At 44.7% G+C, this 14,960-nt stretch overlaps 1 protein-coding gene across 1 annotated transcript in view; it reads right to left on the bottom strand.

Moving 5' to 3' along the window:
* Positions 1-4,201: 4,201 nt before the first annotated feature.
* Positions 4,202-14,960, bottom strand: part of snx7 (sorting nexin 7) — a 70,812-nt gene continuing 60,053 nt past the window's right edge. Inside the window, exon 9 of the mRNA XM_084326310.1 lies at positions 4,202-5,201. Coding sequence (XP_084182436.1) covers positions 5,121-5,201 — 81 coding nt within the window. The 3' untranslated portion in view covers positions 4,202-5,120. The remainder of the gene's footprint in view (positions 5,202-14,960) is intronic.

Here is a 14,960-nt window from a genome sequence, read left to right as displayed (position 1 = left end):
TACAGCACCATGCAATGTTGTAAAGGAAAAAATAGCAATACCTTGTCTCAATTTCAATGAATAACTGTCAAGCTAAATGAATGTGCACTCATCTGATAGAGTTGTGCCCTTCCTGATGACCTGTCGTACAGAACTTGTAAGTCGCTTTGGATAAAAGCGTCAGCTAAATGACTAAATGTAAATGTAATAGAGTTTTTGGATGTGTGTGAGATTATGTGCAACATAAATAAGCATTGTTTTTTGGTGAAGTGCACTTTTAACACTAGAACAGCCATGGAGAAAATGTCACTGATTCCCGCCGGAAGGGGTCAGATGACCCCACAGCTTATATGAGAAATATGAGAACAATAAACAGTGTAAACTATATAATTACCTCTTAATATAAAAATATGAGGTTTACCAAAGTGCAAAGTGCTGTGACTTTCGTCTGTTCCAACGGCCCATATGTGGAATAACGTTCTAATTACATTTTCCCTTTTTTTTTTATCTACTTTTTCTCCCATTTTCTATTTTTCTCCCATCCCAATTTCGTATTGTTCAATTCTACCATCCCCTGTCTCGAACGCTGTTAGGCCATGCCTCCCACAGGTCGGCTGCAATGTGGACCAAGCCTTGCATCACGTGTCCCCTCCGGTACACGAGGAGGCAGCTGTCGCATCTTTTCACCTGAACAGCGCAATCTCTCAGCGGCAAGGGTCTGCGTGGGAGGGACGCCTGAATGCCTTCTACAACAGAACTGCATTTCCGCGTCTCTGATTGGCCAGGTCATTTCTGGTCATGTGACATGTACGCCCAATCGTGGGACCGCAAGTTTCTACCCTGGTTAAGCTTAGGCGCTCGTTCGAAGTTGGTTAAGGTTAGAGTTTGTCTTAGAGCATGGCGATAGAACGCCTGCCCTGATTCCGACGTTTAAGCTTAGGCACTCTTTCGAAGTTGGTTAAGGTTAGAGTTTGTCTTAGAGCATGGCGATAGAACGCCAGGTAGTTTGCAGGCTGTTAGACCCGGAAATAGGCGCAGAACTTGCTGTCCCACGATTGGCGCACATGTCACATGACCTGGCCAATCAGAGCGCAAAACTCGAACGCGGAAATGCATTTCCGTCGTCGAAGGCATACACGCGGGAGGGACACGCCGCCCTCGTTGCTTCCTGATTCTGCTGCGCAGGCGCACCAACCGACCTGTAGGAGTCGCTGTCCACAACGTCCTATCCCCACCCACCAGCTTCCCACCCCCTAATACTGTGGGCCACCTCTCCTGGAGTTTTAAGCTAGGCTAGTACACACAACCTCTGTCGGTCTGGGGAGGGTGTAGACTACCAAACGCCTTCTCTGTCGGTCTGGGGAGGGTGTAGACTACCACACGCCTTCTCTGTCGGTCTGGGGAGGGTGTAGACTACCACACGCCTTCTCTGTCGGTCTGGGGAGGGTGTAGACTACCACACGCCTTATCTGTCGGTCTGGGGAGGGTGTAGACTACCACACGCCTTCTCTGTCGGTCTGGGGAGGGTGTAGAATACCACACGCCTTCTCTGTCGGTCTGGGGAGGGTGTAGATGACCACGTGCCTCCTCTGTTGGTCTGGGGAGGGTGTAGACTACCAGTTGCCTCCTCAGATACACGCCATCTCCCCCAGATCCCCTCCCTGCTGAACAGACTAACCGACCAGTAGGAGTGGCTGTTGCAACCACCAGAACTGATACCCCACCGGCTTCCCACCTGCAAACACTTCCAAACGACAGACCAAGCCAGAGGCACCGCAGCCCGGGTCTCTGCAGTGGTAGGCGAGTGCTTGGACCTCAACACTACCCAGCTGCGCCCCATGTTTATGGATTTCATAGATGACACTGCAAAACTATTTGCAGCCTATGAAATCCACAGAGGAGGATATTTAAGATAGATCCCCACACTGCCTAGTGCCAGGCAAGAATGACAATCAAATTATTTTTAACTAATCAATTTTAAGCTCAGTAGCCTACATACACGAATGGAACCTTTCATAGTTTTGAGTTCCCTGAAGGGAGCCGGGCTGCCCCTTCTCGTTCCTTCTCGTTCCCTCCTCCGCCCACTCACTAAGTCAAGTAATTAGCTCTCGAATGAAGCGGTGATGTCTGGCTGCTACGCCAGCGACACAAACCAAAGCCATGGCTTCACTAAACCATCATCACAGTAGCTTGTAGACTAAAGACACACATGAGCGGCATGTATTCAAAATATGCAGGCGTTAAAAACATTCACGACCCACACGTGACATTGCTTAAGGGAAGATTTTTTTTTGATTGATTTAGGTTAGATTAATTAACCCAAAAATTAACTAATCAATAAAAATATTTGGACTGCCTAGCACCCTGGCAGTCAGATGCGGAATTGGACGATGCTCTACTGTCAAACATTTCTGCCAAAAGAGGCGTAAAATAAGAAGTGAAAATGAGAACGCTGAATTGTTTCACTTCACTGCGTCTGTGTGGCCATGTCTACTGTGTGTCCATGGAGACGATGACGTACGCAGCCATGCAGGTTTCATTACTCAGAAAATATAGTCCTTTCACTTTTCTGATAAATACATCACTGTGTAACTCGTAAAATGTTCAGACAGGCTTAATATTTGGTTATTTGTGATACGGTGTATACAGTACATGCACTTCAAAGTCATTGCCGCATTTTCCACTTGGGTTTGCAAAGGTCAGTTTCTGTTAGTTATAGCCATGAAACTAAAATGACTACACCCAGTGGGGCCAAAGGGACCGGCTGGTGTCCAGGTGAGGCCATTGTGAGTTATGGACACACACGTTTGGCCAAACCAAATTACATGCTGGCGCAAACTCATAGTCACAGACTCGTGCCCCCTCGACACTCAACTAACCGCCTCAGCCAGTCCTTCATACCAGCTGCCATCAGGCTCCACAACAGTGGGCAGGGACTACTGCCAGACATCCAGCTATACTAGGAACTAAGTGTGTTTGGCTCCCACCTAAAAGGACAATATAACATATGATGCATATCACAGCATACATACCCTATACTTCATCAGAGCATATATTTAGCATTTCTTTTTTTTAAATTATATGTTAGATTAGATATATTGTAACTATATTTATTGTATATAACTGAGAGGGCATACATACCGTCACCTTGCACCTTGTTGCCCATATGCGCATGTCCAGAGTTAGTTATTGTTATATCTTTTTAGGGCTTGTGTCCACCAGGGACGTTTTATGAGTTGTCAGCTCCTTTCTGTCATTCATTTCTATGCTGGAGAAGCGACAGGCGCGCTCCTCTTCCCAGCGCCGCGCCTCGCGTTTATGAGCTCTCGGCGGCACAGTTTTTTGGCGGAGTGCTCCCAGCGCATAAAGTTGAAACTAGTTAAACTTTTGGAAAGGAGCGCGCTCATCAATGTAACTCATCGAGGAAGGGGCGGAGCCGCGAGCCTCAGAAAAATGCTCTGAGCTTTTTTTTTTTTTTTTTCAAATTGGTCAATTTTTACTTCTCCACTGTACTATAATTCTATGACATGTACCATGTCTTCTACTACCTGTACTGCCCCTCCCCCCTCCTGCTATGATGCCTGAATTTCCCAAAGGGGATCAATAAAGGACTATCTTATCTATCTTATCTTAAAAATAAAGGGCCATAGAGCGATATGATTTGCTGCTTGGGAATCCCACCAGAGACCTTTCAAAGGTAGACCGACCAGGCCCTTCTCACTTCCTCCTGTACCGAGTCACCTGAGCTGCACAAAGTGCAACATTGGTGTGCTTGGTCCCCCCGCCCCCCCACCCAGTGTACGTGACGGGGCAGCGTTCACAGCAGCACTAACGGCAGGAAAGCCTCTGTTGCCCCTCACCATATCTGTGATTAACAAGTTTCCATCCTGTCGCCTATACACAGAACGTGTGAATCTCGTGGAAGTGATGATATTTTACTAAACATATGTTTTCTGCCAGAACTTTCAAAGGGATTTTGATTCTATTATGACAAGAGCTGACCTTCAGTCGCGGCAATTAATTGCTGGGCGAGTTACACACAGAGCGTGACAAATTAGAATGTCACAGGGTGAACCTGCCTCCCCAAGGAGTGATCTATGGCAGTATATGGAATACATGCAACGAATAGAATATCAGCCATTATAGGGCTATTAGGTCCAGTGCGGTGGCGGAAGTAGGCGGGACACAACAAGATGAATACATTTTGATAATCTACACAGGCTTAATGTACCAAATGTATCTTTATTATTATTACGCCATCATCTAAAAATCCCAATTTATTCAGCAGTTCTTTACATATTCAAGAAAGACAAAAGAGTGAAAAAGAGAAACAAAAGAGAAAAAAGAAAAGAAACGGTATAAAACATTTGGCGTTAGTGTTCAAAAGCGTCGCAGCGAGTCGTCATGAAACCGGTAAACAAGAGAACGTCTCATTCCGACGCTCTGGATAAGAATGTGGGTCATCATGGTAATGCTTTTGGTGAATTCCTCTTATCAAAAACGCCGTGCTCTTTTTGACGTCGCCACGATTCTCAGCAATAGATCGAGCCCCGGACCTAACCGCCTTGGGGCCAGCAGACACAGGGTGGAAACGATCGAAGTGTTAATAAAAAGAGTAGATTTCAGTTGAAGTGTGACCCCGCGTTGCCTCAGAGCTCCGCGGCGGATCCGTCGATGTAGTGTAATCCGTGACCCCCCCCCCCCCCGGGGTCACGACGACCCTTGAGGTCGCGTACGTAGGCTTCACAGTTCACGCTAGTGAGTGATTTCTGAGCCGTCACTGGAATGATGATTTAAAAGATAATAAATCCTAGACTAATCTTCAGTCCGGTATCTTTGGTTGGCGCCCTGGGGGACATAGGACATGTGTGAGAGTGTGAGTGTGTATGTATGCATATGTGCATCTGCATTGAGAAGTGGAGTTTGCAGTCTATAATGAGGGATGCGTGTGTCTGTGTGCATGTACATGGGCGCTTGCTTGTATGCATGATGGATGTGCACAAGTGCAGTCTATATTTAGAAGTTTTCAATGGCGGGGGCGGGCGTTTGGGGGGGGGGGGGGGGGGTCGGGCTGCATCTCTTCTGCATAATTATGTAGGAGGCGCCGGGAGGGAGTAGAGAGAGTTGCTTCTTTTCAGACGTTAGGAGGGGTTCTCCTGCTCCTCCTCCTCGCTGGGCTCTGTTCTCTGGGAGAGGAGGAAGGACTCCCACACCGCCAGACACTGCAAGGGAAGGAAGATCATCATCATTATCATTATCGGCACCCACTGCATCTCATAATCATCATCAGCGACAATCCTAACTACATCGTCATATCCACGAGCGGCAGCTAGGCTACATTGTCATTTTCATCATCATCATCATCATCATCATCATCATCATCCCATAACACCCGAACAGAAAACATTACCGTCGTCACCAACATTTCTTCAACACCACTATCACCATTATACCGTCACCGTCACCGTCATCACCACAAGGGCTGGAGGACGTGGAGAGACCAAAGTCCCTCTGGCCACAGTTACAAGAAATCCTCAATAACAGCACAATAAGAACACACACACACGCCATATTTTTTAACCCTTTGGCTAAAACCTCTCCTTTCTTCTTATGTAAGGCTGTTCTCTGGGCCCCGACCCCCCTCCACACACAAACACACATTTGAATGTACATTTGTTTATTCATTGTTAACCGCTGCTGTGTACTATGTGTATCGCTGTGAAGGTTTACGACAGCGTTGCATCACAGCGGAGGACCCGATCACGTTTATTGCTGCCATGATGTCCAATCCAATGTTCATATTGGACATAAAATTGACCAGCATGTCTTTGTATTTCACAAACGATTTGGAGAGAAACATTTATTCCGTGTGCATGTTATTAACTCGGACGTGGTGAATCACCGCCAGGCATAACGGCTCTGCTCTCCCACCCGCCGTTCTTTCTTTTCTCTCTTTTAATCTGTCACTCAGTCTCTGCTCCTCTTCTTCTTGTAGAGCCCAACTCCCATATCTGTCTCATCACCAGTGTAGGCACATGATTGACAGTAGAACAGGGAGAGTGTCTCTGGGTGTGTCTTTTTGTGCTCGACTGAATCGGAGTCACGCTTTTATGACACAATTTTATTGGACGGAAAGAGGAGTACAGCAGAAAATTATGAATTCAGAAGGTGCCAACAAGAGAGAGAGAGGGAGAGAGAGACAGAGAGAGAGGGAGGGAGAGAGGGAGAAGGAGAGAGGGAGAAGGAGAGACAGAGAAGGAGATAGAGAGAGAGAGAGAGGGAGAGAGACAGAGAGACAGAGGGAGGGAGAGAGAGAGAGAGTTTAACCTTAAAACACATCGGTGCTGATCCATCACCACACGCGCACCAATAAAAGACACAGTCAGAGTTTCCCTGAGTAATAGGAATCCATTTAAAGGCTGCCATAAGTTGAAGGCTGGGACCACTCTCCGTTTAACAGCCACTTTCATCCACAAGCGCCGGCTGCACCCTGGTCTCCGGCCTCATGCGGGTGTCACTTAACAACACTGTGATTCATGTGGCGACCCCCAAAACCCAGACGCCCGTACACTTCTTGTGTCCATCCGTCCCACGTTCGTCCATCATTAATATCATCATCATCATCATCCATCCATCCTCCGTTCGTCCATTAATATATCATCATCCATCCATTTGTCCATCCATCTATATCCAGCCATCCATCCATTTCTGCTTCATTCTTCTTTTAGGCACCAAATTGAAATCTCTCTATTTACTGCATCTGCCAATTACGCCTCTTCCTCTTCCTCTTCACACCCGTCCCTTCCTCTCCATCGCCACTCCTCCTTCTCTCTCCGTCTCCCTTCCATCCGGTCCACCCACACAGCGTCTGTGGTCCTAATGGTGGCCCAACAGCCGACAGTCCTATTTTTAAAGACCTGCCTCAACAAACTGCGTCCTTTGCTACCAAGCAGCGTCAGCTGTGACGGGGACAGACGGGAGTGACGGATGGATACATCATCACAGGAGCAGAGTGGGACCAATTAAAAGCAGGGACCAGGCACCAACACTGCCAGGGTTAGGGGTCCCATCCCCTGTGTAGCTCAATGGGTGGAGCATGGTGCTAACACTGCCAGGGCTAGGGGTCCCATTCCCTGTGTAGCTCAATGGGTGGAGCATGGTGCTAACACTGCCTGGGCTAGGGGTCCCATTCCCTGTGTAGCTCAATGGGTAGAGCATGGTGCTAACACTGCCTGGGCTAGGGGTCCCATTCCCTGTGTAGCTCAATGGGTAGAGCATGGTGCTAACACTGCCTGGGCTAGGGGTCCCATTCCCTGTCTAGTGTAATGAGTTGGGCATTGTAGTAGCACGGCCAGGATTAGGGGTTCCATTGTCTGTGTAGGATAAAACACAAATCACCAAACACTGGGTTTAATTCCCATTGGAGCCACATATGCCTGTATGTTGTGCAGGTGTCTTTCTCAGCACTGACTTATGGTTTATTTTTTTAAATGTTATACATTTATTTTGTCCCATTTTCCCTGTTACCCTTCGAGGTGCCCTTTTGTCCTCTCACCAGGCTGACGCTGTACATAAGAAGTTGTTCTTAATTGACCTGCCTGGTTAAATGAAGGTTGAATACATTTAAAAAAAATCTTTGCAAATGATGATAAAAAGAAGCTTCTAATTAAGACCAGCCTTTATTTGCTTTTAAATTAACGTTTACAGTACTCACGAGTCCCATGGAGTTCTGGCCCGGTTCAGACAGGCAGAAAATGGGGTGGTGAGACGTGTTACAATGACCCCTACCACGTCCCTGGGCATCTGGGATGACCCCTCAATCATATCGCTGAATGAGTAATGACCTTTACAGAAACTGTAAACAATCTTTTGAGGACCATTATGATGAAAAACATGCAAAACAACTAAACGTGTGGCTTTCCAAACCTACAGAGTGGCAGGGATAGGGAGTAGATCTCATAGCGGTGGAATAGACCAAGAACAGACTTTTAGAGAACTCACTTTTTATTCATTCCTTCAAATTATGGCAGCGGTGAAGCGGTTTCTGTTCGCGGTTGAAAGTGTAACTCTTTTATCAACATTACCTCCCAGTCATTTACTCCCTGGTGCTCTTATCTGGGGTGACTTAGAGAGAGAGGACCCTCACAGAGTTCTGCAATAACCATAACGAATTGAAGCAGACGTGCAGCGCTTTCCTCACGTCGCCATTAAAATAATCACCAGTCTGGGCCTCACTTTTTAGTTATTATTATTTATTATTATATTTGTTTATTTACAGCTAATAAACTTAGCAAAGAGCACCACAGGTACTCCCCCCCCCCCCTTATCTCTCTCACACACACACACACACACACACACACTATTTGACATATGAACCTGCTTATCTGCAAAGCAAAAAACTGCAACGCAGGCTAACACGGCGACGTTATCTTATGCGCTGAACAAATAGCGTCTTGGTGCCCCAAGGCAAAGATAAGGCCTTCTTACCAAGCAGATTGAGATGCTCCGAGGGACTGGTGCTTACAGGACTGCCGACTCAACAGGGTTCTCTTAAGACCGGAAAGATAGCCAAGCGAGGGTGACGCTTTAACATTCTGATTGGAAAACCAAACAGAAAGTGAAGGGGAAACCTGTTTTCAATGAATGTATGGGGACCTGTGAGAGAACATTCATCCATCAGACCCATGAGAGGACCTTCGTTCATGGGCACAACATCTCTCAATTGTGTGGAACAGTCTCTGAATTAGACCTCTGGATAAATGAAAACATTGTGTAGTTGAGTCTGGAGGACGTCCTCGCGTCACGCATCAATCCCTCTGCTCCATTCCCTGTTCATTATCAAACTTCAGAGGAACAACATTTCATTACGCATCCAATCAGTGAAGCCTCAGCACTTCCACACCCTCCCACGCCAAGGTCATGTTCAGGCCAGTGACTTGAGACGCGAGCAGGACTGACACGGCAGCGCTGTGCCGGGGCTGGTGTCAGACGGCACTATTATTATCGGGTGAAGGAACGCTGTCACGCTCTTTACGATCAAGAACTTCTGCAAGATAAATACATATTTGTAAATATTGTTGCGATGCCTGAGCTGTGCTCATCATTTTACAGGGAGTTACTCACAACATGCAAATAATAAAAACAACTAAAAGCATTGCCATTCAACTAAGGTCATAATGGCCCATGACCTAAGGAATAGTCATTTAGTTCAGGCAATTCTAGAGAAAACACTATTCTGGAGAATCGTGTTTATTTTATGGTAGTACTGGAGTCAAGGATAGCACTCCAATTAAACGTTGTATTGCTGCAAGGACATTGCAGGCAAGGTCCCCTTCTTCCTTGTGCTTTCTGTCAATGACATGTAGCAATTCTCACATACTGGGAGTGTGCAGCCAGGCACTGCTGAAAAAGAGTCTTCCCTAGAAGTAAATAGAAGAATCCTCAGCCAAGGCTGAACAATCTCCCCACTTAAATTTCAAACTCAACATTTTACACCACATATCACAAATGAACAACCCTTTTTAAATGTCACGATTGGACAAGCTGTTGAGTTCATGATATGAGTTCTATGAGAACACAAATTAATCTAAACTTCACAGGCCTGCTCCTTAAAACAACAAATACATTTGTCAAGTTTGGTGACAAAGCATTCACACAAGTAACACATCACTTTGTGTTTACCAATGCGTTTATCTGAAATGTGATCTAAATAATATATTTAAAGATAGTCGTTCCTAGATGCCACACAGCAAGTTTTGTGGGAATCAGAGGAGCAGCCTACGAGTAGGAAAAAAGTGATTTTTCCAAAATAATGTAATGCGGGAAAATCCTATATATTTTAAGGCAGGATGTGTTGTCTCTAGAGTACAGTGACAAAACAAATGTACATTGTCCATTCCACCATCTGCTGCGTGAGCTAAACTGAATGTTCGGTTTGAGCATCTCTCTCGCTCGCCACCGGTCTCGCAGCTCACAGTATAGGCTACAGTAGATGACGACATACTTTTGAATCGAAGCACCCAGAGTCGTATTAAAAAGAAACCTGATCTGTACAATGCTTCAGCAAATCAACCAGTATCACAAGCAGTTGAAACCGAGACATAATTCAGATCCTGAACCTGAACAAGCGAGTGATGTTAGAGGGACAGCAAGTGAAATGTCCTGCCTAGAAAAGGTCTTCTTGCAGAGTTTCAATGGCTAAATAGTCCCACGTACTGTAGCCATACCTCTCTCCACACTATGTTAGCACTGTGCCAGCGGAGAGAGCTCTGGCTGAACCTATTATCATTCCCATATAGGGGGGAAATGCTCTGGCTTGTTTGTATTTCTTTAAACCAATCACAACCATCCTAGGCGGCGCTAAACCCAAGATGCAGCGACGGTGCCCTGCCCTTGCAAAATAGTGTTGCAGATAGCGGAAGGGGAGGATAATTCTGACTGAAATAGTCGGCCAATGGCAGCTTATACCCACAGTCTCAGTCCTGTGATCCAGACTAATGGCTAAAGTACAACAACTAGACAATTAAATACACTGTACAATGTACATACTATACTGTAAGTGTGGTGGAGTGGCCTTTCCCCTGGTTGTGGGAAAAACAGAAAGAACAGAGCGAGCCGATGCGGGTTACGCATTTAACTGCGGTTATACGACACAAAAGATGCAATTCACTTAGAGAAAAGGTCACGGGGTCACCAAAATGAGTTGAAATGTCTTCCATTACGGGTCATGATTGTTCACAGAAAATATCATAGCAATATGGCCATTCATTTTCGAGATATCTTGTTCATAAACAGACTAAATGCGTGTGCGAAAACACAACCTCCACACCATATAGTTACGTCGGCAGCCCTGACTTGAGCCGTTCGCTGTGAATGTGAATGTGAATGACCATAGCTGTGACTGGTGATCTCTGTAGAGTCCTGCTGGTCAGAATGTTAGCATAATTCAGGGGACACAGTCATACTTTCTCCCACTGTTGTCTTCTACTGGCCCTTTAGTGTCCATTAAAGACTAAATCCACCTTCAAACTATTCTTGAAGAACCCATCCCTCCCTCGCCGCTCCCAAAACCAGGCCCAAATGATGACCGATAGTTGTAAGAAATTAAAGGCAGTGTTGCCTTTTTAATGACAAAGCTAAACAAGCAGCGGTGCTACTGTACATAAATATAAAGAAGAACATAAAGTAACTACACTAAACACCAGACACTTGGCTTGGAGGGCGACTACCGACTAGAGATGGGTCTGCTGCTCTCTCTGGGGCTGATCTCTGTGACCTGTAGCTCCCAGGCAAGGTGTTAAGACGGGACCCAATCAGACAATGAGGATCCACCAGCTTAAAACCATCACACACACAGGCAGAGAGAGAGAGAACATGACACAGGTGATATATCGATCGAATAACTCGATCGAATGACTGGATGGTTCTTAGGGTTCCTCAAAAAATTTTCTGAGCTAGGGAAGTCAGCCTTTTCCTTTGATGCCTCCAACTCATGGAATGTCCTTCAACTCTCGCTGAAATTGGAGGTTCTCCCTTCCCTTGGAATGTTTAAACGTATGATTTCAGATCATTGTGTGACAACCTGTAACTGTTTTAGTTGATCTTTTTAAATAATTTTGAAACGTTTTTTATTTTTTACTCTGGTGTTTAAATTTCTGTGAATATTGTTTTTATTATGTACTGTACAATCGTCGTTTGTGTAAATGAGGGAAACCTCAGATGCTTACAATTTTAAATAAAGGTTGAAATTGAAATGAAATATCCCTACAATCTTGGACGGGTCAGTCTAGATACCGTACGTGACGTCTCTCCCAGAAGCGCAAGACTCGAGAGCCAAGACGATAATCCGTGATGTCATCAGGAGGCATTTCCTGGAGATGTTCCATTGGCGGCGAAGGCCAGACTGACTTGGCAGCACCCAGGGTCACATGCTCTCGTTTGAAAATGTTGGCAAGTGGATGGAATACAGTTCATGATGAATAAATCAATGACGGACTTTTCCGTGTTAGCGTGGATTTCCTCTAAAGCCCTCTCCATTTAACCCTGTGGAGGTAAAGCCACAATAGCAGACACCCCACAGTCTCTTTCAATTTATGTGATTGAGCGCACAACACAATTTCATCTCAGCAGTCTGAACTGGCCTGCTGGCCTGAAGCCATGGTTATATAATATATATAGTAGCCTATATTTAGATTTATATCCAATTCTAGTCAGCTAGCTTGCCTGCTGGACACGTACACTGATGTGGTCCTTGCTGCGGGGGCACCTATTTGAAGCAATGGACTCATCTCAACCCCACCCTCTTTTCTTGATCCTCTAATCACAACTGTTGCTTTGAGGGAAGAAACAGTTGTGATTGGAGGATCAAGACAAGAGGGCAGGGTTTGAGATAGGTCAATTGGCAATATTACCTGGCAGCAGGGATAAATATGGACGAACATATCAAATCCACGGATTGATAACGCAGTGATGTTGGACATACTGTAGGTTGTGTCATAGCCATGAGATGCATGATAATAATACAAATGAATGCTGACACAGAGCTTTCAATGTCTCTTCTAGAATTACATTCCTATTCATAGTATCGTGAGGCGTTTTGCCTTACAATATGGTGCAATGCCACAGCTCAGGATAATCACCTGCTTTTTTATTACAATCCCCTAACATTGTGACGGCAAAGAAAATGGCGAAGATGGACTTTGCACAGGTTATATGAGGTGGGAAATGTATTCAGCTTGTCGACTATAGAACAACGACCGAAAACTCTTGTCTATTGGGTGGAAATGTGAATATAATGCTCCCCTGGGAACACCCCCCTCTGTGACTCTGAACCCCTGTACTGCATCGTGACTGTACTTGACCTGCGGTATAAAGACCATTACTTTGATGTGGGGAAAAAGCAGTGTGCATGCAAAATTATGTACAAGCCCTCTTTTGACTCAACGTATCCTCTGTGCTGTGCACTCCATCTCCGTTCATCTGGCGTTTCCATCAAATCCAATTAAACCCTGGATCACCTGCACGCTGCTTTTTCCGCACAACAAAGTAGTGGTCTTTATACCGAGGATAAAGCACAGTCTCGATCATAGCCCTCTTGGATATTGGAGGACCAATCAAGGCTATTTTCCAGAGCTGGTACAGATGGCGCAGGTACTTGTCTGCCCCATCCACAGGCACAGACAGCGAGAGACTGTTTAGTGCTGCATCTCATGTCATTGATGAGAAAAGGAAGCGAGAAAGCAGAGACGCTTCTAAGGCAGAACCTGTCACCTTTCCTGAAGAAATAGAACATAGGCTTATTGTCAAAAGGGCAATTATTCCTTTGTTGTGAGTTTATCCCTATGCACTTTTTTTGTTATACAGACAGATATTATGCAATCGTTCCCCCCCCCCCCCCTTTTTTTTCCTCAACAGTCAGTGCAGTATAGGCCTAATAATATGGGAAACAATTCGCTCAAACATATTTTCATTTATTGTGCTTTTTTGGTCTGTTCAATGTTCAATAGACTAATAAAAGTTTCTTCATCACCTTGTTGTTTTGTAATTACATTTTGTCATTGAAATTGAAAAGCATAAATCAAAAGCTAAATGAATTTAATTTATGTAATGGTATTATGGTAAAAATTGTCAAATAAATAAAAATAATGCTGGTAATATTAATACCGAAGTATTCCTGATTTCCGTTTTCAGAAAGGAATAAACATTTTGGTGCATCACTAGTTTGGATTAATGACAATAGTAGATGCAACATATGTGTTAAACCCACCAACGATTTAAATAGTTAAATCCACTTCTACAAGGTCCATTTGCATGTTCTTTGTCTATCTATGGACCTCAGGGAATGTATTCCCAGTGTCAGAAATATTGTGTCTGTTATTATGCTTGAGTAAATTGTAATGAACCAAAGGAGAATATAAATGATTATTTATATATATTATAATATTTTTCTTTCTTCATCTTTGACGGTGAATAACACCATGCTAACATTGACCAAACGTGAAAGATTGCCACTGAGCTCAATCCGCACCTTCTTGAGATCAAGTGTACTAATGAACAAAGAGCAGATGATTTACGTATTTTTTTGTAGATATAGTACTGCATTTTGCCATCTGGACACATGCAATTTGAAATATGAATATAGAATATCAGGCCTATAAATGACCGTATTATGGCCAAGTCATACATCTATGATTCGGGCCAAATCTGCTCTTTCCAATGGCATAGTTAAATCTGGATTTAGTACCACCAGGCGCCCGTTACAGGGCACCAAATACCGCGAATGAAATCTACTGTAAGTACCGTTACTTTTGTATAATGTCCATAGCTCTGCCATTTTTTACTGGATTGCGGTGCCTTTTTTTGTTTCTAGACGTTCACAGAAAGGTAAAGAAACAATATATGTTGTATTTTATGGCAATAATGTTGAGGTTTGTTCGACCCGTGAGATATAAACATGAAAATCACGTCAATATTTGGAAGAGAAAAATGGTTGGACCTTTTCTTCTCCGTGCATGCTTTAGGCTTAGGGAACAGCCGCACCGTTAGCCTAGCTTAGCATCATTCACTGGAAGTAGGTGTGCCAGTGTAGCCTAGTTCGGTCACGAAATACACTCCAAATACAACTCCAAAAACGTTCATGTAAACATGTTGTAACTTGTGACCTGTGTATTTACCACATGGAGATTATTATTATTATATTTTTAACATTTTCGTTTTCTAAGCAGATATGTACTCAGGTTTTTTTTTGTGCCTAACCACTGCTGCCTGGGTGCAGTGATTTCATCACCTCAAAAGCCCTGTTGTTTTTGGAAAAACGGGTTTAAAAAGGCCAATGAAACCACCACTGGGATGCACCGCTCAGACTGGCTGACTAACTGACTGACACAGGGCACAGCAGGTGAGAAGCAGTCACCCAATCGAGAGGAACGCCAAAGAGCTCTCATGGAAAAACACAGTCCTCTCCCGGTCGATGATAAGGGGGG

This window comes from Notolepis coatsorum, assembly GCF_963971535.1.
Source record: "Notolepis coatsorum genome assembly, chromosome: 12".
NCBI classification, from domain to species: Eukaryota; Metazoa; Chordata; class Actinopteri; order Aulopiformes; family Paralepididae; genus Notolepis; species Notolepis coatsorum.
Note: the sequence above shows the minus strand (reverse complement) of the source record. Positions and strands in the feature narration are given on the sequence as shown.